The 27,912-nt window shown below is 35.9% G+C and overlaps 1 protein-coding gene across 1 annotated transcript; it reads right to left on the reverse strand.

The window, feature by feature from the left end:
• Positions 1-916: 916 nt before the first annotated feature.
• Positions 917-27,334, reverse strand: DDO (D-aspartate oxidase). Its single transcript, XM_051997538.1, has 5 exons — positions 27,248-27,334; positions 24,089-24,265; positions 22,913-23,021; positions 14,953-15,129; positions 917-4,913 (listed from the first exon to the last, which is right to left on the reverse strand). The coding sequence occupies exons 2-5, from the start codon at positions 24,258-24,260 to the stop codon at positions 4,346-4,348; spliced, it is 1,026 nt and encodes a 341-aa protein (XP_051853498.1). The 5' UTR covers positions 24,261-24,265; positions 27,248-27,334; the 3' UTR covers positions 917-4,345.
• Positions 27,335-27,912: the final 578 nt, after the last annotated feature.

The following is a 27,912-nucleotide window of genomic DNA, read 5'->3' on the forward strand; positions in this document are numbered from 1 at the left end:
TGTCAATAGTCTAAGCCCATAGCACCTCACCCTTGCAGGAGTAATAAAACCTTCCTTAGCCAAAGTTCTTGAAAACCTCTTCCAAAAGTCTCTGCTATTCCCTGCCAAAAACAGGATTGGTGCCCATCATTTCACCTAGACTAGAACAACACTGGACTATGGCAATTTGACTGCTTATGAAATTCAAAGCAGAAACATTGCTTTTTGGTCTACAGAAAAGAAACTCAACTAAAGTCCTGCCATTATGCTTAATAAAGAATATTTTCACATAGCAGATGGAATATAAGGAATCTAAGCCAGTAGTTCATTGGTGCAAAGTGAGGTCAGAATTGCAGCTGGTGCCAATTTGACCATGTACCCTGAATGCAATAACTTTTTATCTTTTCTAACCTTGTCCTTTGCATCCAATTTCTTGCCTGTTATGCCAGATTCCACAGGACTGAACTCTTGTCATCTTTCCTCATCCTTCTAGAAACTAGATCCTAGCTTCTGGCTTGGTCCATTTTCTATTATTAAACATTAAATATTATTATTTAACCAAGTGGATTTCTGCCCCAATACTAGCCTTGCAAACCTCACCCTGTTTTCCAGGTCTTGGATCTATATATGCACTGCCATGAATAGTAATAAAAGAGAGGGGGTATCACTTCCTCTCAAGCTATTCCATTATAAGCAATTTTTCACTAACATATTATAGATGACTGACTATATTGACAATGTTATACATTTAGAATAGAATGTAGATTTTTTTTAAAGTCATTTCACAACCCAAAAAAATGAGAACACTATAAGGATAGGTGATTGAGTGAATCAATCAGCTCATTCTATCCTTGTATCTTCTGCCCAATTTTATATAGACAATATTTAGCTTTAGTGACCCCACCCCTTGTAAATATTAATCAGTTAACAATATGTATTCAATTAATAAGTATGTATTCACACCTACTTTGTGCCACACAACAGCATAAATGAAACAATCTCTACATGGAAGAAAAAGTTTTCATCATTAAAAAAGAAATAATTACATTCAGAAAGGTCAATCTATCCTTATTACAAAATTGTATTTTATTATAATGTTTTATTTTATTACAATTTTTATTATTACAAAAATTAACCTTTTGATTATATAATTGCAGTAGAATTTAGAAAAATGCTTGAACTAATTCACTAGAACCTAACAATCAGAAAAACAAAATACAGGCAATTTTCTTTTTCTTTTTTTTTTTTAGAAAAATAATTTTTATTAAAACTTTTTATTTTCAAAACATATACATGGATAATTTTTCAACATTAACTCTTGCAAAACCTTTGTATTCTAATCCCCCCCACTTTTCCCATCCCTCCCCCATATGGCAAGTAGTCCAATATATATTTAAATATGGTAGAAATATATGTTAAATCCAACATATGCATACATATTTATACAATTACCTTGTTGCACAAGAAAAATCAAATCAAACAAGAAAAAAAAATTGAGAAAGAAAATAAAATGCAAGCAAACAACAACAAAAAGAGTGAAAATGCTATGCTGTGAACCACACTCAGACAGTCCTCTCTCTAGCTGTAGAAGGCTCACTTCCTCTCAAGATCACTGGAACTGGTCTGAATCATCTCATTGTTGAAGAGACCCACATCCATCAGAATTGATCATCATCTAATCTGGTTGTTGCCATATATAATAATCTCCTGATTCTGCTCATTTCATTTAGCATCAATTCATGTAAGTCTTTCCAGGCTTCTCTGAAATCATCCTGCTGATCATTTCTTCATTTCTTACAGAACAATAATATTCTCTAACATTCACATACCATAACTTGTTCAGCCATTCTCCAACTGATGTGCATCCAATCAATTTCCAGTTTCTTGCCACTATAAAAAGGGCTGCCACAAACATTTTTGCACATGTGGGTCCCTTTCTCTCCTTTAAGATCTCCCTACGATATAAGCCCAGTAGAAGCACTGCTGGCTCAAAAAGTATGGACAGTTTAATAACTTTTTTAACATAGTTCCAAATTGCTCCACAGAATGACTGGATCGATTCCCAATTCCACCAGCAATGTATCAGTGTCCATTTTCCCACATCCCCTCCAATTTTCATCATTATCTTTTCCTTTCATCTTAGCCACTCTGAGAGGTATGTAGTGGTATCTCAGAGTTGTCTTAATTTCAGGCAATTTTCAATTACTTATTCTAACAGAGGAGAATAGAGGGATGGATATACCAAAAATAGTTATTAAATTAATGCCAAACCTTGGTACCTGAGGAGTTTTACCAGTGACTGCTACTATCACCAGTCCTAGTCTAGAAGACATAAAGTTACTACTATTATCAGGATAAACGATACTTTTATTCAATTCAATTCAATTCGACAGTGATTTGACTGTCTTCTTTGTGATTTCATCTAGGAAAAATATCATGGTAAATGAACTGCCCACTGAAAATAACAGAGAATATAAGTATGACATGGACACATATAGTTTTCATCCCTTTCTTTTTTTCTATACTGGAATTTAGATACAAAAGATGTTCCAGACAAAAAAAAACAGTCCTTGCACCCATAAAAATGAATACCTATCCTTAGCTACAAAGACCAAAATAAATTTTGATTTTGATAAAATAATTAAAAATTGAGGTTTTAGTCTATATAGTTTTATAAATCTTTACTTCACATATCTATTAATGTCTATTGCTATTAGATATATTAATACCAATTTTCAAAATGTAGGAAAGGTTACTGAAAATCTTCTGTACTAGTAAATATTCTTAGACCTACATCAAGACTTTAAATTAATGTTCACACTAGAGATCCAAGATATTAGAAGAAAGAATATTGAGTTTAGAATCAAAAATCTTGGGTTTAACCTGCCCCTTCCTAGCTCTTAAATTTACCAGTTAGAGGATCATGGGCAAGATACTTCAGAGGGAAAAGGTTCCAGAGGGTCAGAGGCATTACACCAGAAGGAAGCTGGTAGAGGGGAAGGGGAAGGTAAACATCTAATTTAACCATTTCTTTGAAGAAGGTCCAGGAGGTTGTGATTTGCCCAAGGTTACTCAGGGAATAAGTAGGAGAGATAATAAGAAAAAAGGGGACACAGGTTTCTTACAATAGCATCTAATGTCTTTGAGCTTATTATCTTCATCTTTAAAACAATGCTTGTGCTCACAGTGTTATGGAGAAGATTTTAGAAATTGTAAAGAACTATATAACAATAATAAAAAATAAGAGCAAGAAATTATATAGCTCTTTAAGATTTGCAAAGTGCTTTGTATTTATTATCTCATTTTATCTTAACTCTGTGAAATAGTAGCTATTATCATCCCCATTTTACAGATGAAGAAACTGAGGCTCAAAAGTTTCAGTGACCTGCCCAGATTCACACACCTAGTAAATGTTCAAGGTAGGATTTAATAATCTTGAGGGGACCTGGACAAGACTTGGATCTGATAACAAATCCTGGTTCTGTCACTTTCTACTTCTGTGATTTTGGGAAAATAACTTGATTTCTCTGAGACTCATTCCCCCCTCCCCATAAAATGAGGAGTTGGGGTAGATGGTTTCTAATGTCCCTTCTGACTTTGGAGCTATAATATTTCAATGGATCTCTGAAGTCATAGATGAGCATGAACCCTCAAATGTCACAATCTTTTTCATCTTGTGAAATTTTAATTTTTACCCAACGTCTTAGATGCCCTTCTCTAGATTATTGAACATTCTGTAGATATCCAATATTAATTAATTAATTAATTAATTTTTAATTAATGATTAATTAAAAAGGCTGCTTCTTATGATGAAGACATTAGGTATTCATTCACTTGATTTTTCCTATAGATTGTGAAGTCTGAACTTTTTAGTTGTCTACGGATGGCACTGAGGAGGTTCTGTTATATTTTGTCATATGCTCTGAGATATGCAAGCAATAATATCTGGAAATGTCATTGTCTACAGAAAATTCTTCTTCAATTGGTATTCTGCCTACCACACCCATCATGATAGTACTGAAAACATTTAGTGACCTTAATTCCTCTCAGTTTGTTATTTTTATTATTATTGTTATAATATCTAACAATGGAATATACTTTATACGTGTTACTTTATTGAATCCTCACAATAACCTTGTAAAGTTATTATTATTATTAATTTTATTTTATAGATGAGGAAGCAGAAGTGCAAAGGGATTAAGTGACTTGTCCATCATCACATAGCCATGTAAGTAAGTCTCGGAGGCAAGATTCAAATTCAGATCTTTGGGATCTCAATTTTCATACTCTATGCCATGTTCTTTATTGAAGCCTATTGCTTCAATCACACAATATAAATTAACTGCTATATGCAGGCTCATATCATCTACAGCTTTGCCTTGGAAGTGGAGATTCTCAAAGTAGTGATTAACTCTTTAATAAGCTCAACAGCCTGGAGAGCAGTGCCCCAGTGCACAGAGAAGCCACCAGAGCCATGGCCATAGTTGTGAACCACTGGTAGTTGATGTCCATCCTGTGTTAATATCTCCTTCTGTAGTCGCACTCCAGGCCGTGATGGCCGCAAGCCCACCTTCTCTTTAATATCCCAAGCACCTTGAAGAGATGGCTCAAGAGCCCAACACCTGTTAAGAATCTCTCTGCTATTTTGTGGATCAGGGGACAAGTTCCAATCATCTTTTTGTCTTGTTCCACCTAGGGTTACGTTGAAGGCTCCTGGGTAAATATAGGTCAGTCCATCCCCATCTCGGATAAAATGCTTCACCCAAGGAGCTTGAACTTTAAGTACTTGGCCCCTCACAGGAAAAAGCTCCAAGTCACCTACTAACTCTCTGCTTCCGAGGCCTGAGCAATTGACAACAATATCATATGAGCTATAAAGCTCCCACAGATCTTCTACTTTCCTGATGTGGATATGGCCTCCACTTCCTCTTAACCTAGGAAGAATGATGAAAAGTTAAAGCACAGTAGTCACTAGTGTTCCCAGATATCATAGAATAAAAAAACATAAACATCTTTGAGAGCAGGGAGGTTTTTTTCTTTGTCTTTAGATCCCTAGCATCTGCCACAGTGTTAGGCTCTTTATAAATGTGCTAATTGCTTGATGAATAAACAAACAAGGCAGCAAATTAAAGAGGAGCAGATGCCATGAGGTGTTTCACAGAATCATAGCACCAAGAATTTGAGAGTTTGGAGAGACTTCAACAACCATTCTAGACCTAACTGATACACAAAAAGAATTATTACTATAATATATGCAACAATGAGTTGGTCAACTTCAGCTTGAGGACCTCTAAGGAGTGGAAATTCATCACCTCTTGAAGCAGTGCATTCTCTTTTGGAACAGCACTAACTTTTAGGAAGTTCTTTTTTAATAACAAGCCTCAGTTGGCATATTTGCAATTTTTATCTTTTGTTTCTATCAGCTAGACCCAAAGGAAGAGGTCTAATTGTTCTTCAAACTCAAGTAGAATATTTAAGCACAAAATTCTAACATGCCTTCTAAAGTTGAGCAGAAATGGCCATCTATTTAGATCATTCAAAGATAAGGAAACTAAGTGCCCTAAGTCTTTTGATTTATTCAATTTCTGGGCTATTTTAAATGCTAAATAAATACAAACTATTTAATTATATATTGCTTTGTGACTTTTGTATTGTTCTCTTGTATTTTTTAAATGTTTCGTTTGTGAATGCTTTATTTTCCATTTCAATTCAATGGAATTTCCAATTCCAATTCCAATTTTCAATTAACTTTCCTGAAGTAAAAGAGATGATGCCTTATTTCTTTTTTTAAAAAAATTGTATTTATTTTATTCTGAACTTATTAAAAGAAGCACTTCCAAAACATAGTAGAATAATTTTTTTTAAAAAACTATTATTGCACATTAAATTTCAGATCTATTACAGACAACTTGTTATTCCTTTTAAGTACATAACAATATTATGTCATTTTTTTTCCTTTTTTCTCTCCTTCTCACCCTGCCCTAGAGATCGCTACCATTAGACTCAAATATGTATGTGTGTGTGCATACTTCCACTATTAGTTCTTTCTTTGAATACAGATAGTGTCTTCCTTCACAGGTCCTTTGTAGTTGATTTGGGTATTTATAACTGGCAAAATAATTTGCTTGCTCACAATTATGCTAGTTTGTTCAAATGTATGACTTAAATCCTTCAGAGTAGAAACTTATTTAATGTATCACAAACCTAAGGTAACCACGCTTTATTTTTCTTTAAATTTACTGCAGTGCCTGACAAAGTCCTTTGTACAGAACAAAGTAAATATTTGCTGAATGCAGAATTCTAGACTGGTAATGATTTGGGGAGAGAACAAATTATCAAGATAGAAGGGAAATGGTGGCTTATTTGGACAATCTACTTTCCCAAATCTTAGACTATCTCCAGAATTCAGGTTAATTGGTAGAAAAAATTGGTCGGAACTAGCACAACCTAGCTCTTCTAGAAAGATGCCATAATTAAAGTCCTTTTAGACCCAAATAAATGGTGTCAAAATTATGGTAGTTTGTTCAAATATATATCCTAAATCTTTCAGAGCAGACATGTACTTACTGTTTAATATGCCTGATGTACCATCATATCTGCTTAAGAAATAAGGAAAGTATAAGCTTAAATATGAAACCAGCAATCACGTTTCAAGGTGCATATAAACAGGTAATTTATGAAATGCAGGCCAATCTTTTTAAATGTGTGTTCAATATGTACAAACTCATTATTCTAATTGCTATTTCTTTTTTATGTTTTTATCCTGTCCTCAGAAAGATAATAAACCCCTAATTAGCATGTCCCCCATAAGCCATGGAAGATAGGAGTCATGCTTTGCACCTCTTTGCAGCTTTGGCGTTATTATACACACAGTGCTTTGTGTATGTAATAGAAATCTGTTGTTTATGATGTTTATGTTGGCAGCGAGGTAGCATGATATAAGTGCTTTGCCTGAAGTTGGGAAGACCTGAGTTTAATTTGGTCTCAGACATGTACTAGTTGTGTGATCTTGGACAAGTCATTTGCTTCAGTTTTCTTAACTATAAAATGGGAATAATAATAGAATCTACCTCCCAGTATTGTTGCATGGATCAAAGGAGATGACACTTATAAAGCACTTAACACAGTGCCTGGCACATACTAGGTGCTATATAAATACTATAATGATGATGATGATGATGGTGTATACATAAAACATCTGTTCAAAATACAAGAATAATAATAAAATGATGATAGTGGCAGCAATGGGTCACGGCTGGTATTCTACTTGGAAAGTAGCTCACTTCTATTAAATGTCTCTGTTTCTCTAACTCTCTCTCCCACTTACTCCATTATTATATGGTAAAGTAGAAAGAGTGCCAAATATGGTTCAAATCCTACTTGTCACCTACTACCTACATGATCTTGGCTTGGATCATATTGTTCTTTTGGGTCAGTTTCCTTGTCTAGAAAAATGAGAGATTGGATTAGATGGAATAAAGAAATAATATCTTTTCAAGCTCTAAATATCCATGATGCTATGAATATAATAAGAAAGCACGCAGAATAAAGAATGAGATAAACTTTTTGCACTTGACCAACACAAAATTTGTTTTGCTTGACTATTCATATTTATTATCCTGAAGTGGATGGCAGGAGGTGGAGAAAATAGATTTTTATAAATTTTGAAAATTTTTTTAAATTAAAATTTAATTTAAAAGAATCTTTTGGCCAAAGTACAAAGAAACTATGTAAGGAAGGAGGACTAGAGAAAAACCTACAGGGCTCTTGGAAACACTGAGGCTAACAGTTCATTAGGATATGGGTTAAGGGGGAACCTGACCAGGTAAAGGCTGTTCTGAGTAACTAATAGAACTCTGAACAGTTCAGATTTTCCCTAACCCCAACCTTCAGGCTAGAAATTTAAACCCTTATTTAAGGGGAAAGCAGGAAGAGGCCTCTGTGTTACCAGACATTGGCCAACCCTAAAAGTCTCTCCACAAGATGGGAAGGCTGGAAGCTTACCAAATATGTATACATAGAGATCATAGACTTTTTCCCCCAAACTCAGGGTGGTAAGTTGTAGCCAGGTCTATACGTATTATGAGGGAGGAAGCATGTGAGGGGGCAGGCTGGAAACTGGAAAAGTTCAAATTTCACATCAAACTGAGAATAAGTCATTCACCCCTTGATTTCCTCACCTAAAAAATGAAGGGAGGGGGAGGAGTAGATGACTTCTAAGATCCCTTAAATCTCTAATGCTCTGATCTATGACCTTTCATTCTAGATAATGGTGTGGATAGAATTTCAAAGGAAAATCTCTAGTCTATAGAGCAGATAAAGCTACAAACTCCTAGGGACTGTGGGATACTGATAGAGAGTAGCCTTCTACCACAAAGGCAGGTAGAGAGAGGGTCAGCAAAATATAGTCCGAGTTGGTATGATCATGAGTTAAGAATACTTTTTACATTTCAAATATAATAAAACTTATAAAAATATAATAAAAACATTTTCAGCTCTCTGACCCTTGAAGCAGAGCATAAAGATTTCCTTGTTTCATGAATAATTGAAGATTTTGTAATGATGATGTGGTCTGTAACATTTCCCTGTTCTTGGTGGGGGGGGAAACCATCCCTTCACTCCTAATACATTTTCCCACTTCCTCAGAGCTAAAGGGTTCTAGAACACTATGGAGGCCCTTACCACACACCACTGTAAGAAACTATCTTCTTGGGAGAAAGGGTAACAAGGAAATGCAACACTAACAATTTATTTTAGTAGTAAATTTATTATATTTATTTATTAACATGTATCCTTATGCTATACTAAACATTGTATCCTTATAGACCAAATAAACTTGTTCTTTTATGGCTCTTACTTATATCAATCATTCATTTATACTATCCTAATATCTAAGTTCAGAACACCTTCCCAAACCTTTTAACAGATTCTATTTCCTTATATATATATAGTGTCTAGATTATAAAATGCAATGGTTTTATATGGTACTATATTTAGTAATAAATAGTAACTATTATTTTAGCCATCAACAAATATCACCAATAGTAACTTTGTTTTAAGCAGTAATACAAATTTATTCCATGATCTGCTTCCAACGTGAAATCACATTAAAAAGCCAGCATGATATTATATATCTGATTACAGAAAATCAAGGAAAGAATTAGGCAAATACCATAAGCTTTGCATCCTTGTAAGATGAAGAATGTGCTAAGCTCTTCCAAATTGAAATATAAGTAGTAACTAACAAGGTTTAGAGCAATGACATTTTCAGAGGGAAAGACTATCACAAAGTCTGGATTATTTAATACTATGAAACATGGTTTGAAGTTTAGGAGCTTTGACTAAGAGGAATAAAATAGTGGCTTTTGCTACAGCGTTTAAAAATGACTCATTCCAAAAGATAAAACCGAAGCGGGTATTTACAAAGGTAAGTGAGCTTTGTAAAGTCATTTCTTTTTTTTCTCAAAAGGGCTCAAAAGAAAAAAAAAATTAGAGCTGGCTCACGATTGCTGTGATTTCATATTCGTCAAGATAAGTTAGCGATTGAAAAAGATCAAACTTTTTGAAAGAGGTTATTTTTAAATAATATCTTTAAATCAACATTTATATAGTTCTACACACACACACATACCACTCATACTGAGGTTTGCAACAGAACTTTCAGAATGGTATTGGATTTTTATTCATTTTGGATAAGATCTATGATTTTACTGGCACAGGGGTACTCTTGGTGAGGAATTTCCCTTACTTACAATCAAGATGGGTCAATAGGAATTTATTAAGTATTTACTATGTGCTAGTCACTGTACTAAGAATGGGGAATACAAAGAAAGGCAAAAACTGCCCTCAAGGAGTTCACATTCTAATGGAAAAGAACATGCCCAACAAAATACTGAAAATTGAGTAGATGCCCATCAATTAGGGAATGTCTGAACAAGTTGTGATATATGAAAATAATAGATACTCTTGTGCAAAAAGAAATGGTCAACAGACAGATTTCAGGAAAAATCTGTAAAGATTTGTATAAACTGATCAAAGTAAAATGAGCAGAACAAGAAAAGCATTGTTAAGAAAATCACCAACGTTGTGTAATAATCAACTATAGATGACTCAGTTCTTCTCAGCAACACAAAGACAAGTACAAAGGAAGTATGAAGGAAAAAACTGTCCATTACTAGATAAAGAAACAATGGATTCTAAATGCAGATAGAAACATATTCATTTCACTTTACTCTTTCTTGTGGGTTTTTTTTCTTTTATTCTGGTTTTTTTTCCACAACTGTGACCAATATCAAAATGTTTTACACGATAGCACATGTATAAACTATATCAAATTACCTACTATTTTCAGAAGAGGAGAGGGAACATAAAAAAATTGGAACTCAAAATCCTGTAAAAAGGAATGCTAAAAATTTTCTTGACATATAACTGGGGGGGAAGAAAATAATATTTAAACAAAAAAAGAACATGACCAGGAAAATGTATCTATATGATATATTCAGTATAAGTGGAAGGTAGTTTCAGAGAAAAGACACTAAACTAGAAATCAGTAGCCTCAGCAATGTAGTTGGCAAGAAAGAAAATAGAACAAAGCATGGCTTGGAGCCAACTGGATAATAGTAGACTGTGAGAAGTGTTCCCAAACTAGACAGTGGGAACCCCAGGGTAAGAGTTACAGAGCTGAAAGGATTAAGTGTTCTCTCCTGTTTCTCCTTCTAGCTGTCTTATTGATTCTTCTCACACTCCTTAATTAAATTATTTTCCATGTCCTAGAGCCCTGTTCTAAGCTCTTTCCTCTTCTACTTGCTCTCCCTGAATATCATATATTCTCAAAATTCAGCAACTCCCAAATGGAAGGTATTAACTTTCTCTTTAAACACATCCTTCTTGATTTCCTTGTTCTTGTTAAGATTTTCCAGTTATCTGGATTCAAAATCACAGAATCATCCTAGATTACTCTTGCCCAGGGAACTATAACCAAATCAACGTTAGAAAGGGTATCAATCAATTCCTCTATGAGACACCCCATCATTTTTTTCACTTCCCAGGCCAACCCATCTCCCTTCTGTAGTCCTAACTCCCTTATATTTGTGGTTTCTTCCTCTCTTTCAGTATGTTAACTTCCTGTGGGTCCAGACTGTTTTGCTTTTCTATTTGTAGCCCCAGATCTCTCAGATCCTTTAATTTCCCTAGGAGGACTTAGTGAGTAACTCTATTACAGGTGATAGTGTTATGCTACAGTTCTCTTTTATTGTCCTGACTCAGTTTCCCTAATTATCCTGACCCAGTCCTGCTTCAGTTTCCCTAATTGTTCTGCTCAACCATCCCTCCCTCCTAATCATAATGATCCAGATAAGGAGAAAGACCTTAGGCATCATCAGATTGTTGGGTGCCTCTCCTCACTCTGTAATCCCAATTATCAGATGTCCCCCATGCCTCCCCTCACCCTGTCAGAACCAGATTGTCAGAGTCCTCTTCCTACTCTCAGCACTCTGACTCCACCTTGCTCTACCCCTGAGTCTGAGCCATGTGTATATAAGTCATTGAAAACTCACATTGTTTGCTGGATTCTTGGAGGCGATAGTCTCATTCAGCTCTGGGACCAAACCATTGGATCCATTTGGTCTCAGTAAATCTCTTCATTTTAAATAAATTATTAAATACTCTCTAATCTCTATCTTGCTTCAACTTCTCCAGCATTACAATAGGAAATAATGATGCACCCCTGGGCACCTCATCACTTAAGGCCTTTCCCTCCATTCCTTTCCTCATCAGCAACTAGCATTCTCAACCTTGTAATAAATTATAAGACAACAGATAAATTAAAAAGCGGCTCCCAGGTAGGAAATAGTGAGCAAGGCAGTTACTTGTCATTTAAGCAAAAATCAACAGCAAGGTGGTCCAATAGATAAAACACTAAGCCAGGAGGAACTGAATTCAAATCCTACTTCAGAGGCTTACTAGCTGTGTGTGACTTTAAACAAGTCATCTAATTTCCCTCATCCTCAGTTTACACCTGCTACTCAGGATTGTTATAAAGATCCAATGAGACAACACATATAAAGTGTTTTGCTGTGTGTGTGTGTGTGTGTGTGTGTGTGTACACAAATATAAATGTTAGCCACCATAATTATCTCACATGCTTACCACAAGGCAACATGCTGTTATTGACTGAGATGGGATCTATAACTCTGAAGTTGGATATCCAATGGAAAAAAAAAGACTTAATATTAAGAAGAAATATCCTTTCTTACTAAAAAATTTGGCATCATAATCTATAAGTGAGATTTCTTTTCTTCAAAGTACTTTTCTAGACAGCCTGTGTAGGTTAAGTAACAACTTCCAGAAAAAAAAAAAATTACACATTTCTTTCCCAAGAGAGCTGATACTGTATAATACCATGATATGATGCAATACAATGATAATGATAAAATTATAAAGTTACTATAGTGCTATATGATTTATAAAGTTCTTTATTCATAATAACTCTAGGAAATTAGTTGTGCAAATATTAATATTATTATCCTCATTTTACAGATGGAGAAACTAAAGGTTATTCATTATATGTAGGAAACAACTTGGAAGTATGAGACAGTGAAGAAGGAAACAAACAAATGGAACTACACAGAATGAATTGATGCTTTCATTCTTTGCCCGATTTCTGAGCCACCATAAACTGAGAAACATTAGTGTCTTTGGAATAAAAAGGTATGTGTTTTTGTAACAATGACATTCCTGGAAGAAATGGGCTTGCTTACTAATTAATCAATTAACCAGCACTTGTTAAGTGCCTACTAAATGCCAAGCACTGTGGAGATAACATGCAAAGAATGAAATAATACATACTCAAAAAAAGCTTACATTCTTTCTAAATACTAAAAAAACTAGCTGCTGCTAGTAGTGTTCAGTTATGACTGACTATCACCCTATTTAGGATTTTCTTGGCAAAGATACTAGAGTGGTTTAGATTTCCTTCTTCAGCTCATTTTATAGATGAGGAAACTGAGGTAAACAGGATAAAGTGACTTGCCCAAGAACACACAGCTATAGGTATCTGAGAGCAGATTTAAATTCAGGTCCTGAGTCCAGTTCCAAAGCTCTATCCACTGTGCCAATTGACTGCCCTTCCTTGTACACACTAATAATTTAAATGTTGGTTAATTAGTAAGAGAGGCTATGGTATAAACAGTGCTGATTTATAGATTCAAAAAAAACTAGGTTAAAAACTTGGATCTATTATTTATTATGTGTGATACATGATAAATTACCTCAGTCTCCCCACTCCCAGGAAAATGGGAGAGTTGAACTAGAGCATCTCTGATGTCTCCTCCCACTCTAGGTCTATGATCCTATGGGCATCTCCATGAGATTTTTAAAGAGATAATGAATACCTATTTATCTAGAGTGATTTATATATTCTGAAAGAAGAAAGGTCCAACTGATCTCCAAAGCTCCCACCATGATTCTAGAGGAAACTTCCTATATGGGACAAGAAGAGGTCAAGGGGAAATACTATCTGGTCATGATTCTTAGGATATTACATAAATTATTAAAACAATGACAACATCTCCTTAGTAAATATAAATGTCTTCAGTTACTTTAAAACTTTTATTTGTGGTTGAAACAGAAGTTTAATGTCAAGAAGTTGACATTAATGTTAAGGGAGTATGCTAACATTGCAACTATTGTATGATAGTCTGTTGAGTGAAGTTAACATTTTTGACTTAGAATACTACAGACTGAAAGCTAACATTGTATGTAAGAAGGGTAGGAGGAAACCAGCTACTTACTGAGGCTGAAAAACAACCCACGATTGTGTATCCCATCATCTGGGCCTACTCTATGCACAGGCAGAGTGGGTAGCTGCCTACATTTTGAGAGGTGCTTTAAGACTCTTCTGCCTACATGTCCTTCACCAACCTGTCACAGCATGTTTCTCCTCTTACCTAGCATGAAATTCCTAAACCTTTGAGTTAGCTAAAAAGGTAAGGGTATTCATCTCCAGAAAGCCACCTAGTAAAGAAGGGTGAAGAAAACCCTCTTTCATTAAAGGAGTAGCACAATTAGTTTCTCAGATAACCATATGTCAGCTGAATGATGTCTTAGGAGTCTAAAAGGAATGGAATATAACTAAGTTTCCTCAGGAGAAGATTGAGAAAGTTCTGAACTGGAGGGAAGTGGGGAATCCATTCAGGGATGATAAGCCCTCGGGTGCCCTATATTGAAGGGAAGAGAAATTTTGGATAAAGAAAAAAAAGGTTCCTCAACACCTGAAGCTAGATAATAACTATAATATAACATATAATATACAATATATAAGCATATAATATGTCATATAAAATATGATGATAACTAATATTTATATTATGCTTTAAGATTTGCAAAGTACTTATGTATATATATATATATATGTATGTATATTATGTCATTTGATCCTTACAATAACACTTCTTGCAAAATGTGCTCATTTTGCAGATAAGGAAACTGAGGCTTGTAAAAATTAAGTGATTTGTCTAAGATCACATAGCTAGTTGATGATTGGGCAGGATTTGAAATCCAGTTTTTCTGATTCCAAATCCAGTAGCCTATCCACTGCATTACCTACCTGCAAAGTGAAGTGTAGGCCACTGAAAACACAGATAAGTTTTGCAAAAACAACAGTAATAGCAACAATAATAAAAAGGAAATAGTAGAGAGTGCATTAGCTCTAGAATCAGAAGGCTTGGGTTCAAATTCAACCTCTGACAGTTGCTGTGTGACTTAGGATAAATTATTTAAATCCCCTGGGCCTCAGTTTCCTTACCTATAAAACAAGGGGAGTTAGATTAGATGACCTTTAAGGTCCCTTCCAATTCTATTTTGTGATCCTATGATCTCTGAAGGTGATCAAGAAATTCCCAAATTCTATCATAGGAATCCCTACAAGTTCTTTTGCACAAAAGAAAGTAAGAAAAAACCTTTGAGGAAACCCACCTTTTCTCCAGCCACTGCAGATAAGAGAGGCCTTCACATTTCATGGTAGTAAAGGTTTGACCAAATACATGCTGTGGAAATTTCTTCAGTTCTGATTGAGTCATCTTTCGAAATCCCAGTACAGTGTCAGCCCAGAAGGGTCTCTCTTCAGGAGGGATGCTTCTATATATTTGCCAGCTAAAGGCCAGAGGTGGAAGAGAGCTCTTCAGTTTTCATGGAATACATACACTCAATAACATCATTGACGATAATAACAATAATGGCTTGCAATTCTATAGCCCCTTAAGGTAGGCAGGATCCTTTATATATGTTATCTCCCTTGCTCCCATTTGATAAGCTCCTTGCTGTTTATCTTGGCATCTTGCCCTACTGAACACAGTGGTACCTTGTATAAACACACAACAAATATTTGTCAAGAGAGCAAACAAGAGAGACATAAGGGACAATTTTTCAAGTGATTTGCAGTAAACTGGCTTTGAAAATAACTGCAAACATATCTAACATATATAGGACTGCTTGCCATCTTGGGGAGGGGGTGGAGGGAGGGAGGGGAAAAATCAAAACATAAGCAAGTGCAAGGGATAATGTTGTAAAAAAATTACCCTGGCATGGATTCTGTCAATATAAAGTTATTATTAAATAAAATTAAATTAAAAAAAAAAAAAAGAAAGAAAGAAAGTAACTGCAAAAGTGATTTGATCAATGCAGAGGTCAGAATCAGGATGTGTAACCTTCCAAAGTGGCCATTAACAACTAGTCAATTATAATCACTTAATAAACATTTATTCATATATATAAGTTATATGCCAGGCTCTGTGGTTTGGAATAAGTGATACACATGCAAAAAATAAGAGCAAAAAGCTGCCCTTAGGGAGCTCACTTTGAAGAGGATATAAATTCTGGTTTCCCATAAAGAGTCCTCTATATTAATATTCACATGAATACAATCCCTTTAACAAAACATCTTTAGACACCTCCCATAAACTATACAAGCTGTCATTTTTGGTGAAGATAAAGGTCCTATAGGGCCAAGTCTTTTGGAAAGGAGACAAAGACTTCAGGACAGTGGTAGAAGGTATGATGGAGAATGAGGGTAGAACTGGGGTGGAGGAATTATTCTTGACATCTAGGTGTTAAATTCTGTTGTTTGTATCTGCAGAATACCTCCTTATGCTCTAATTTTGGCGCCTTGGGTGTTTCATCCTAATCATTTTTGGTCCTCTTTGAGAAGAAAGGACAACAACAACCAACAAACTAGTCCCAGTCATAGCCCTGCCCCTCAATTATTTTGTGCATTTCAGGGTATTTTAGAAAGTCCATAAATAAAAGAAACAAACTTTTTACTCACTTCCCTACTTGTGATCAGCATAGGAAATATATCCCAACAAGATGCGAATGATTTCATTTCACTATTCAAGGAAAATGATTGTTTACCCTCCCTTTGTAACTCATTACAAGATCTAACAGCTTTCAATGTCAGTAAATTTTCCCCTTATGTTAAAATTTGTCCCCATTTTTTCTTGTTCTAGACCAATGATCCTCAAACTTTTATTCTCAGTATCTTTATAATATTAAAAATTATTGAGGATCTGACCAAATCTTTGTGTTTATATAGGTTATATTTATAGATACCATATTAGAAATAAAAAATTAATTGATTAGTAGAGTCTCTAAAAGGGTTTCAGAGGCCCCCAGATTCTCTGAATCCCACTTAAAGAATACTGTTGTAGACTATATAGAGAAAATGCAAAAAATCAAAACTCAATTCTAGACCTATAAATAGATGAGATTTTAAAGGTCACCTAATCCTACTCCCCTATTTTACATATGGTCAAACTGAGGCCATTAGCAGTTAACTCACTCAAGATCACATAGGTTCAAGTGCAGGTCCTGTGATTTTAAGGTCAGCATTCTTTCCACAGTATCACAAATCTAGAGCCAACTAGCCCAACTCTCTTATTTTACAAATGGTGAAAATGATTCCCAAGAGATTAAGCCATTTGTCCAAATTCATGCAGCTAGTAAAATTTGATCACCAATTTCTATATAAATCAAATATTAAAAATAGCTAAAATTTGTACAGCTTTTTAACGGTTTATAGATTACATATATTATCTAATTTGATGCTTATAATAACCTCTGAGGTAGGTAGTACATTAATATTATTCCCATTTTATGAATTTGAAAACAGGTACTGGAGTTTATGACTTGCCCAAGATTAAATAATTAAGAAACGGTAGGGCAATGAAAACATAGTCATTTTTTTAAAAAGAGGCAAAACTGAATAGCATGAAAATTCTATCTTCAGGCTGGTCCCTCACCTCCAAGACACTATCTTTCTTGCATCCTCTTAAAACCTCTAGTTTTCTTCCAAGTTCTGTTCCAACATCACTTGCTATATGAAGATTTTTTTCATCCCTTTAGCTAATAATGCTTTTCCTTCCCTACCTGTATATATGTGTGTGTATGTATTTATATGTGTATATGTGGTATTTCCCTCCAGAATGTAAGTTTAAGACCGGGTTCAATACACATCTTGGGTCCTCAGTATCTCCTGACATGGTGCCCAGCACATAGTAGGCATTAATAAATATTTTTTGATTTGATGAAGAAAATATTCAACTGCATTCAGCATCCTCTGCTCAAGGAAAGTATATAATAGGTTTTTTAAAGATGCCCATTCCCATCACCACAAATGTGCAAAAGGACACACTATAAGATTTCTTAACTCTGATAAATGCAATGACCTGTTCAGTCCTTAGAAAACAGAAAGCAAATTCCCATTTCTTGGTAGACAAGTGGCAGACTGTAAGTGTGAAATGAGACATACATTTTCTGACATGATCAATATGTTGATGTTTTTCTCAATACTCTTAGGCTAGTCACACTAGTGACAAAGTGGTCAGACACAAAGTGAAGTTAGAAAACCTGAGATCAAATCTAGCTTCAGACACTTGGCTAGTTAAGGATACTTGGAGTCCTTAACCTCAGATCTATCTCAGTTTCTTCATTTGTAAAATGGGGATAATAATAGCAGCTACCTCCCAAGGTTCTTGTGAAGATAAAACAGATTATGAAATGGTTTATAAATCTTAAATCACTACATAATTACTAGCTAGCTATATGTTTCAAAGGAGGCCTGTTTTTTTGGGGGGAGGGATTTTTATTGATAAATAATATCAATGAATGATAGCAAATGAAATCAAATGAGGCTTATGGATTAATACAATACCTTGGGAGCATAAGCAATTTAGTGACAAGTTAGAGAACATGAGAAGCTAATAACCTCTGAGGTACGGGGGAACTGTTTAATTGAGGAGGAAAATGTTTAAAGGAAGAGGCTTTGTGGAGGTAGAAGTGGGAAATGAATGTTTGTTCTTATGCCCACTTCATCTAACATAGAGGCAGCCCTAATATATTCTAAAAAGGAAGAAAAAAGGTTGGAAGATATTAGAGCAATGATAAGGATATTAGCAATTACCTGATAGGAGGAGAATGGCGAATAAGGCCTTGACTGGGAAGATTTTAAGTGTATTGTATTAAGAAAGCCATTGGATGCTCAAAAAATGTGTGGTGTCTTTTAAGAAAATTTGGCTATATAGAGATATGTACAAGTACCACACCAAAAAAAAAAAAAAAAAAAAGACAATTCTGAGGACCCAGAACTGGCCAATTTGAGTCTGTAGAAACAGTTAAAATTATGGAACTGTTAAAAAATATTTTAGCAGATTCTGAGGTTTTTGAGAATAAGTTTTAAGTTGCTTCATACTAGCAGCTAAATTAACTTGGTCTATTGTGTTTTTAAGTAGGCCTAATTTACATGATTAAAAATTTTCTGAGGGAAACTGCCAGAAAAAAAAAAAAAAAAACTGCCCTTTCTGGGATTTTCCAAGCTTTTCAAGTTTGTGGAAATTTTGGCTAGGGAGGTATTCCTGGTTGACCTGAATTCTTCTGGTGTTTGCATTGGTGCCCCAACATCTTTCAAATGGGCTCCCTCCTTAGCATTGCTGGCATAGAGGGTGAGACAGTCACAAACCTGTAGTCAGACATCTGGGTCCAAATTTCTCCAATCCTCTTCCCTCAAGGTCCTAGAATCTACCAATTTCTTAAAGCCCTATGGTTAGACTTGAAAGGGTACTTTTCTGCCACCTTAAGTTTTGGGGCTGTGTATGTTTAAATTGGAATTCTGATTCTAAAATTATATGGGATAATTATATTAACTCATTCCTGCTAAAATTGTGAACTTGTTTATTCTGGTATGAGATTTTAGAAATGTGTGCATTGGCACTGAAGTATTGTTACTAGAAATTTAAATCTGTATTTGATTTGATTTTAAGTTAAAAATTTTGGTTCTCTGGACACTACATGTTTGCATCCCCTAATTAGGTGAAATATATTTAAGCTACTATGGTGCTTGCTAAATTGTATATTGGTCTATGCTTTAACATTTTGTCAGCCCAGCTGAACATGTGGTATAAATTTTGTGAAATTTAATCCAAAACTATTTAGAATATTAAGCTTAAAGCTCTGTCCTACTTTCTCCTTTTAACAAAGAAGTAGAGGCAGGAAGGTTTGGCATAAAAGGATGTGTGTAATTGCAGAGCAAGCTGTGTCTGAAGGATGTATAATATGTCTGTTGTTAGATGGGAAGGTATTGAGGAGGTGTCCCTCCAAGGGGAAGGAGTCTGGCTCCAGAATATTTAGTTTAGGTTTTAATGAAATAATACCAGTGGGGAAACTGAGATATAGGGGATGAGTGGAAGCTTTCCTCTGAGCTTTACTATATTAAGAAGGATTAGTGGAACATATACTGGCTGTGTCCTCAATCCCTTTTCAGCCCTTAAGAAACAAGGATTGATGATCCAGATAACACCTCTGGAGTTTGTAATTCCAGGTGCCTTTTAAATCCTAGAAGGCTTGGAGGGAGAAGGACTTTATCAGATGTTACTGAGGACCAAGACTATGGTCCAGAGGCTGACAAGAGGTGGACTCTATACCAAGGCTAAAGGACTTATGGAGGAATTTCAAGAATGTACTGTTGAAGGCAAGTTACAATCTGTAAAAACTGATTTTGCACTAGAGCAATTACCATTTTGGCAACCCTGGGAAAAGTTTGTTTAGGTTTTATAGTCTCCAAACAAGGAATGAATTTATTGATAATCTATAAATCTGTTATATAAAAATGACTTTTTAATGTCTACCTCATACCAAAATGAATTTTTACTTTAAAAGGGGTCAAAAATGTTAAGTGAAATCTCTTATGTATGTGAAGTTAATCAAATTTTGTTTTGATTGATTGTATTGTGTCATTTTAAAGTTATGCCCATTATTTAAAGGGACTCTGAGAATAATAGTTTTTGCCTTTGTCCCTTTAAACATTTCTACTTATAGACAATACACATTTTAGAATTTTTCTATATATTGAGCATTTTAAAAGCAAAATGATTTGGGTAATGTTGAACTTAAAACCTACTTAAATATGAAAAATATCTAAGACATCTTAGATATTCTACTTAGATATGAAAGAAAAACTGGGAAGTTTCTAGGATGAATCTCTTACTGTTATCAATGTAAGGTCATAGTCAATACCTTATATGATCCTTGAGACCTAAATTCACCTGAAGTCTTGATTAATGAGATTATCTATTTGAGATAAAATTTCTTGGGACTGTAGCTGATATTATTTGGAGTTTTAAATTCAGGTGTGATTGTCTGACGGATCATCAAGCCACTAATCCACCAACTGGAAGGAATATGCCCCAAGTTACTCAGAATGTGATCCTGAATTGTTACAGGTAGAAGTTAGTATCCAGACCTAGTAGTGAGGACAGTCTTGGCCTCTGTTTAAGATCCTTCTGACTTAGTTTTCCAGTGATGTTCTTTTGAAAAAGAACCCACCTGATTATTCCTGAGTCAGGCTTAAGGTGGAATTATTACTACCTGATTAATTGAAAACTAGGGCAATTACCTAAAGTAAAACTGAGTTAAGGATGCTTTATCGTGTATCATATATGTAGTCTCAGGCCAAGGCCTGAAAGTCCAGCTTTAATGCTATTTAAATCAGCTCCCTGTCTTTTTTTATGGCAAGTTTTTATAATCAGAGCAAATGGTCAGTAGAAGCCATAAGCACAATTCAAAAATAAAAAATATGTGGTCATTATATCCTAAAGTAGGTAAATGAATATTTGGCCTAGTCATCTATCTGTTGCTAGGTACATATTTCTGTCTATGTATTTTAACTTTTCTGTTGTTGCTGACTTTTGTGGTAGGCATCTTTATTTGTGAAGAGTTACCTACTCTAATTATAGGGGCCATTACTGATGGGAATAATAGATGGCCCTGCTATCTGCGCCCAAGAAGAAAACTCCAATCAATAAGAAGGAGATGTCTATGAAAGGTTATCCTCATAGCACTTTTGGGGTGCTCCTATTCCCAATCTGTATTATTGAAGATGATTAGAATGAAGGGCAAGGAAGGGAGAAAACTGGGTGATTTCACAGCTAATATTCCCATGAGAAAAGATTATATTTCTAGGAGAGTATACTGACTATTGCCTTGGTAAAAGAAATTACCAAGGATATTAGGAAACTCGCATGTTTTCTGGTACAGACTTGGAACTCTCCCTTTGGCACTTCATGGTGGTCCTATTTTAGTGGGAGTTAGTGGAAGCAGATTCTCTGGTTTGCCTTGGTGGCCCTGAGTGGAATTATTTTATTACCCATCTGTTTACCTTAATTCAGTTAATGACCAGAGTAACTCAGGATAGTTTTAACAAGATAGTGACCATTATCTCCAATCAAACAAGGATGCTGATCTTGAAAAGACAGGAATGGATTCCCTTCAACACTATGGGATGAGAAGATCCTGAGGGTGAGGATCAGATAGACCAACAGTGTGAATTAATCTTATGAAATTATGAAAAAATTTCATCAAAATAAAGAGGAGGGACTGAATGGGAAAAGTTTGATATTTCTTCAAAAAGAAACTATAAATTAACCAAGCTATAGGATCAGGTTCCTGTTTCCTCTGCCTTTTCTTCCCAGGATATGGATGGACAGAACAATTGTGGGAATGTATAGAAAAAACTGACTAAGCCCTTATCTACCCAGCCCATACGTTGAGAACACATATCTCAAAGTCAGCAAAAGACATGTCTTTGTTTAAATTCGAATTTATGTTTCCCATTTCCCACTGATCTAGCACCTGTTTTCCCAGCCAGTGCCAGATTGTTTAAATGATTGATGCTTCCTAATATAATTTTTTAAAATAGCTTTTGCACTTAGAATGTAAGACCACATTCTCAGCCAAGGATGAGCTAGTTAGGTGGGGGGTGGAGTTAATGTTGCATCAGGGAACATATATATTGCTTATGATGTTTATGCTCAGAGCTCACCTTTACCTCTTATATAGTAAGAGTGATGCCCACTTCTCATGAGAAACATATAACACTTCTTCTTTACACTTTGAGAAATCTCTGAAATTTATTGAGTGAGTTACATACCACACGGGCCCAAGATGTAGTAAAAGTTGTTTTAGAGTATAAAAATTCTGCTCTGTTACCTGTACTTTGCCTCCCTTGACTAGACTAAGATACTACTGAAGGCAACATCCTTTTTCTGCAGGAATTGAATAAACTGCTTTATACTCTTGGCTCTGAGAAACATCTATTCAAATTAGTTGGGGTTAATGGTTGCTGTTTCACACAACATGTTACTCCTAACTAGCCATTCCCCCAAAGAAACAAAATTATTTTTTGTGGCAAGGAGCCTTAAGGATTATTTATTGTCTCTAAAGCAGCTAAGTATTATCTTTTTATTTCTTATATTTCATGAAAGAAGAAGTCACTTTTCAAATGTCATTTCTAACTCCCCCAGCTCCTCAGACAGCATTTGGCACACAATGAGCATTGTTCACAGATGTTTAACATTTTTAAAGGCCCTACTAAAATTTGCTCTCTTACCCAGATACCAGGTGAATGCCAGCATCTATAGCTTCTGATGAATTAGTGATCCCAAACAATCTGTCAAAGGTCTCTTGAAACCACTGCTTCTGCAGGTGAACTGGTGTATCTATCATTATGACATAAGGGGAAAAAGGGAAAAGATAGGGAAAATATTTTTTTAAATCTTCAGCTCAGTCCCTCCCTGAGGAACAGAAAATGAATTAAGAAACATTTTCTTTGATCATATCTCTCCCCTATTAATAAGCTTTAATGGTTCACCATTACTTTTAGGATAAAATAGAATTCTATTTGGTATTTAAAGCCCCTTAAAATATAATATCTAGCTTACATATTAGGTGAATTGGGCATGCCCAAACAAGCTTGGGTTATACTAGAATAGATTATGGGTAGAGTGCTAAAGTCAGTAGGGAAAGAGGTGAAGATTGTATATTGAGAGGACAAAGGATTCCTTCTCCCATTCCCCATTTCAGAGAAGCAAGATTTCCTATCACAATTCACAGGAATTGGCTTTTTGACCACTACTTGTTACCATGTCTTTTCTCCCATCACTTCCAAGAGCCACAACTGTTCAGGCCTAAGACTGTAAGCTTTTAATGGGGTAAGGAGAGCCATGAAAGTACAACAACCTCTGGCTGATTCAGTTCCTGAGACAAACTGTTAATTGTGAAGGTTTCATGCTTTCTACTACCTTGTTATTTTGGAGGACTTTGTTCTTATAAACTATTCAGCCCCCACTGGGCTTTGGACTTGTTCCTGGGTTCTGTTCACAATCTGGATTAATTGCCTCTGTGGATTTGTAACTTTAGGTTTTCCATCTTAGATCTCTGTTTGGATCAGGCTCTTCTTTTTCCTTTCCCAATCCAGACAAAATGAATAAATGAGAAGGGAAACAAATATTGATTATACCTACTATGTTCTAAGAGGTAGAAGTGGGGGAGGAGTCTAAGTATAGGAGAAAGTAGGTAGAAAATGTCCTGGATGAAGATGAGTTCACAGAGGATCTTCTCAGATAGCCCATTTGTTAAGCACTGCTAATCTCTGGTACCGCATGTTCCCATTACCAATGTCACAATCATCACCACCACGCCAGCCTTGGGCAGAGAATCAAGAAAACGTCATCTATATATAATAGCAGAATTCTGGTCTAATAATGCTAACTTCAGTCTCACTCACCTGGGTAAGCATGAGGAATAAGCATTCCAGCTGCTACATCACTAGTTGTGTTAGGTGTAAATTTATCTGAAATAACATCAATGGAGCATTGTGGGATGGATTCAGAAATGCAGACAGCTGTGGAGAGTCCAATCACACCTGCACCAATAACTGCAACTCTGGTCATTTCCATTGGCTCTGTGAAGGTAGGGAAAGAGGATTCTAGAATACTGTTTGGAGACATTCTTCATTTTTCCATTCTTCTAGCAGAAACTATGGTTCTGAAAAACTTTCATTAAGTGTTGAATTAAGCACAATACAGTATAATATTACATAGCATAACAAGCACATATTAAGTGCCTACAGAACTGCCTCAAATTTATGTACTCCCATTTGGATCACATTCCATTTAAGATAAAAATTTTAAAATAACATGCTAATGGTAGGATTTTGCTCATCATTTGGGTTTTTTTTTTCCTCCAGTTGTTTCCAAATCTTCATGAGCTCATTTGGGATTTTCTTGGCAAATGCACTGGAGTGGTTTTTGCATTTCCTGCTCCAGCTCAGGAGGGAAACAAGGTTAAGTGATTTGTCTGTGATCACACAACTAGTAAGTGTCTAAAGTCAGACTTGAATTCATGAAGATGATTCTTCTTTGACTCCTGGCTAACACTATCCACTGTGCCATCTAGCTGTAGGATAGCTTCTATTAATTGTAGATCCATTTCTGATGGGAAAGTTACTAGTAGAAAGTTATAGTAGGTATAAAGGAACCAGATAGGATTCAGATCTGTAATGTACATTAGTACAGAAGAATTTATTAAGCATTTACTAGGTGCCAGGCACCTTACAAATATTATCTTATTCCCAATAACCCTGGGAGAAAGAAGCTATAACTATTTTCATTTTACAGTTGAGGAAACTGAGGCAGACAGGAATTAAGTGACTTCCTTAAACACATAGCTACTAAGTATCTGAGAATGAATTTGAACTCATATCTTTCAGAGTCCTGAACTGCACCACTCAGCTGCCTTGGAAATTTTGGAATCCAACACCTCCTATGTCCAATACCTCCTGTCAAACTCATCATATCCAATGCTTCTTTTACATGAAATGTCATCCTGAGGTACCAAGAGACCATAGGAGGTATGGTAACAAAAGCTCTAATAGGATTGTGTTGGAAGGATACACAAGAATATCCCATCCCAGAAGTCTTTGTGCAAGATTAAAATGAATCTGGAAGTGATGATATCATTAGTTGTTCCTCTTTCTTGTTTTCCCCAACCCAGGAGTTTATACTAGGATTATTGGGGAGAGCCAGAAAAAAGCACCTGCCCCTAAATTTTCTTCCCTCTAGTAAAGTAAATAGAGAATTGGATTTAAGTCGATCAACAAACATTTATTAAACACAAAGTACCAGATATCCTAAGGAAACAAAGACAAAAATGAAATTATCTCTAACCTCAAAGAGTTATAAAAGGGTTGACAACATAGACATATGTGGGTAAATAGAAAATACTAGAACATGAAAACAAAGTACTTTGGGTACTGGGTTAGCCACTTCCCATCTGTATGGTATGGGGTAAATTACTACAGGGCAAATTACTATGGGGCAGCTAGGTATTGCAAAAGATAGAGCACAGGAGCTGGAGTCAGGAAAATCCGAGTTCAAACCCAGCCTCAGACACTGACTAGCTGGGTGATACTGGGCAAATCATTGAACCTTGTTTGCCTCAGTTTCTTCATCTGTAAAATACACTGGAGAAGAAAATGACAAAGCACTTCAGTATCCTTGCCAGGAAAACCCCAAACTGAGTCACAAAAAGTTGGACATGACTGAATTACAACTTTGCTTCTAGTTATAGAATGTAAAATAATGCTACCTCACAGGCCATTTTAAGGAAAGCACTTGGTAAATGTTAAAGCTACTTAATTGTAAGCTATTATTGCTGTTACTTGAAATTTCACTATCAGAGTTTATTCCTTGGTGTTGAGGTTTTGTCAAGAGGGGCAAAAGTGCTTTGATGACATCTTACTCTTCCAAGAGCATATGCATTTAACCCTTTGAAGAGGATTTCATTTGAAGACTGTTTGGGGGTGGATGGGACAACTAACGGAAAGGAATAGAGGCACAGAACAATCAACTTCAATAAGGGCAGGAAGAGAGAAGGGGCCAGGGCATACTTTGAAGTTGGGAAAGGAAAGGGGAGAGGGAGGACTCTGCCTGGGAAAAAATCAGAGAACTTGGATTAAATTTTACCTAAAACACTATTTTTAGGCACTTTATTATGGGATCTTAGGAAAAAAACATAATTTCTTTGGGTGTCAGTTTCCTCTTCAACAAAAAGAAAGGTTCAGATTCAATGGCTTCCAGTTAGAGATATGGTCCTATGAAGATTGATGGGTGCTGGGGAAGAGCCAAGAGGTCGAAAAGCAACAAAGATAAGTTTTGCTTTTCACAATTTTTCTGTTGGAGGTCAATGCTGACCACCTACAGCCTCAACACTTGTAAACTGGCTATAGAATATCTAGGATATGTATGGGCCTTGTGATGATGGGCAGAAAAGCAGAGACACAGCACTGTGTCGTGGAAAGAGCCATTTTCATTCAGAGTCCAAGCATCCAAATTCAAATTCTAGCTCTTCCTTCTTGATCAATTCATTTAGGCCCTAATTAGGCTATCTAGGCTTAAATTTCTGCATATGTAAAACCAAGAGATTGTACTAGATCAGGAATTTTTAATCTTTTGGAGATCATGGACCCCTTGGCAGACTAGTAATGTCAAGCTCTTCTCAAAATAATGTTTTTACATGCAAAAAATAAAAGCGTAAAGGATTGAGGGGGAGGTAACAAATATATTACAATACAGTTATCAAAATAGTTTAAAGACATAAATTCGTAGCAACAGGTGAAGAACCCGTAGAGATGATCTCTAAGGAACTTTCCCTATTGATCCTGCCTTAAGAAGCAGGTGAATGCAGGTGGCATATAAGATCACTTAAAAGCAAAAGGTTAAAAGGGAAGGGGGAGGAGAAGAAAGGAGCTGCAGTCACGAACTTTAGCAGCACTCAATCAAGATTCTTAGCTCACCAGTTTCTAGGCCATGAGGCACCCAGAACTCGGCAGAAACCTGACATTTAAACAATTTCACCTGATTAGTAAAGTGAAGGAGAAAAGTACCTGGACTGCACAGATCTGAGGCGTCAGCCTGGGAACCCACGGAACAACTTGCAACCAAAACAGTTGTTTTCCCTGAGGAACTGGGGAAAGAGCAGAGCGAGCTAGGGCCAAATGCTCCCCATTGGAGGCCTTTGAACGACGCCCCCGCTGACTTCACTCTCCATTGGCCAGTGGATTTTTAGACACTCGAACCTGCAGGTCCCTCCCCCGCCCTAGGGACTGGGGCTCCCCTGGAGAGAGCTCACACAATAGCGTTGGCAAAGCTGCTAGGAAAGTTATAAAAACGCTTTTGCCCGCTTCACTCCTTTCTCTCTACCCCCCTTCAAGATTTTATTTTTATACCCAGAGTCTAGATGTCTCCTAGATATGCTGAACTTCTCAGTAACCCAGAGAGCCCCGGCTCTAAGCCAACATTTCAATATTTTCTTTTGACCCTTACTTGGAAGCCACTTGCCCATCACTCAAGACCAATTTCTTGTTAGCCTCCAAATCCAGCATGCAGAGAATGACTCCCAGGGTACAATCTGTGACACATAGCTTTCTGAGCCTATGGACTCCCTTCCTTGTGAACGAGACAGCAAGCTTGGTAATTTTTCTTATTTGAATAGAGGATCAGCCCGTTTGAGATTATCAGCAGCCCTGGAAATCCCATGCACGGATTATAA

Source organism: Antechinus flavipes, chromosome 4 (assembly GCF_016432865.1).
Source record: "Antechinus flavipes isolate AdamAnt ecotype Samford, QLD, Australia chromosome 4, AdamAnt_v2, whole genome shotgun sequence".
Classification (NCBI taxonomy): domain Eukaryota; kingdom Metazoa; phylum Chordata; class Mammalia; order Dasyuromorphia; family Dasyuridae; genus Antechinus; species Antechinus flavipes.

What these genes read in the sequence shown, in the direction of transcription:
- DDO (XM_051997538.1), bottom strand. Translation starts at nt 24,260, where the DNA reads ATGGAAATGACCAGAGTTGCAGTTATTGGTGCAGGTGTGATTGGACTC. An exon ending in TATTCCTCATGCTTACCCAG is followed by an intron (nt 23,022 to 24,088) that starts GTGAGTGAGACT and finishes TCATAATGATAG; the next exon opens with ATACACCAGTTCACCTGCAG. An exon ending in CTGCAGTGGCTGGAGAAAAG is followed by an intron (nt 4,914 to 14,952) that starts GTGGGTTTCCTC and finishes CATTCTTCCTAG; the next exon opens with GTTAAGAGGAAGTGGAGGCC.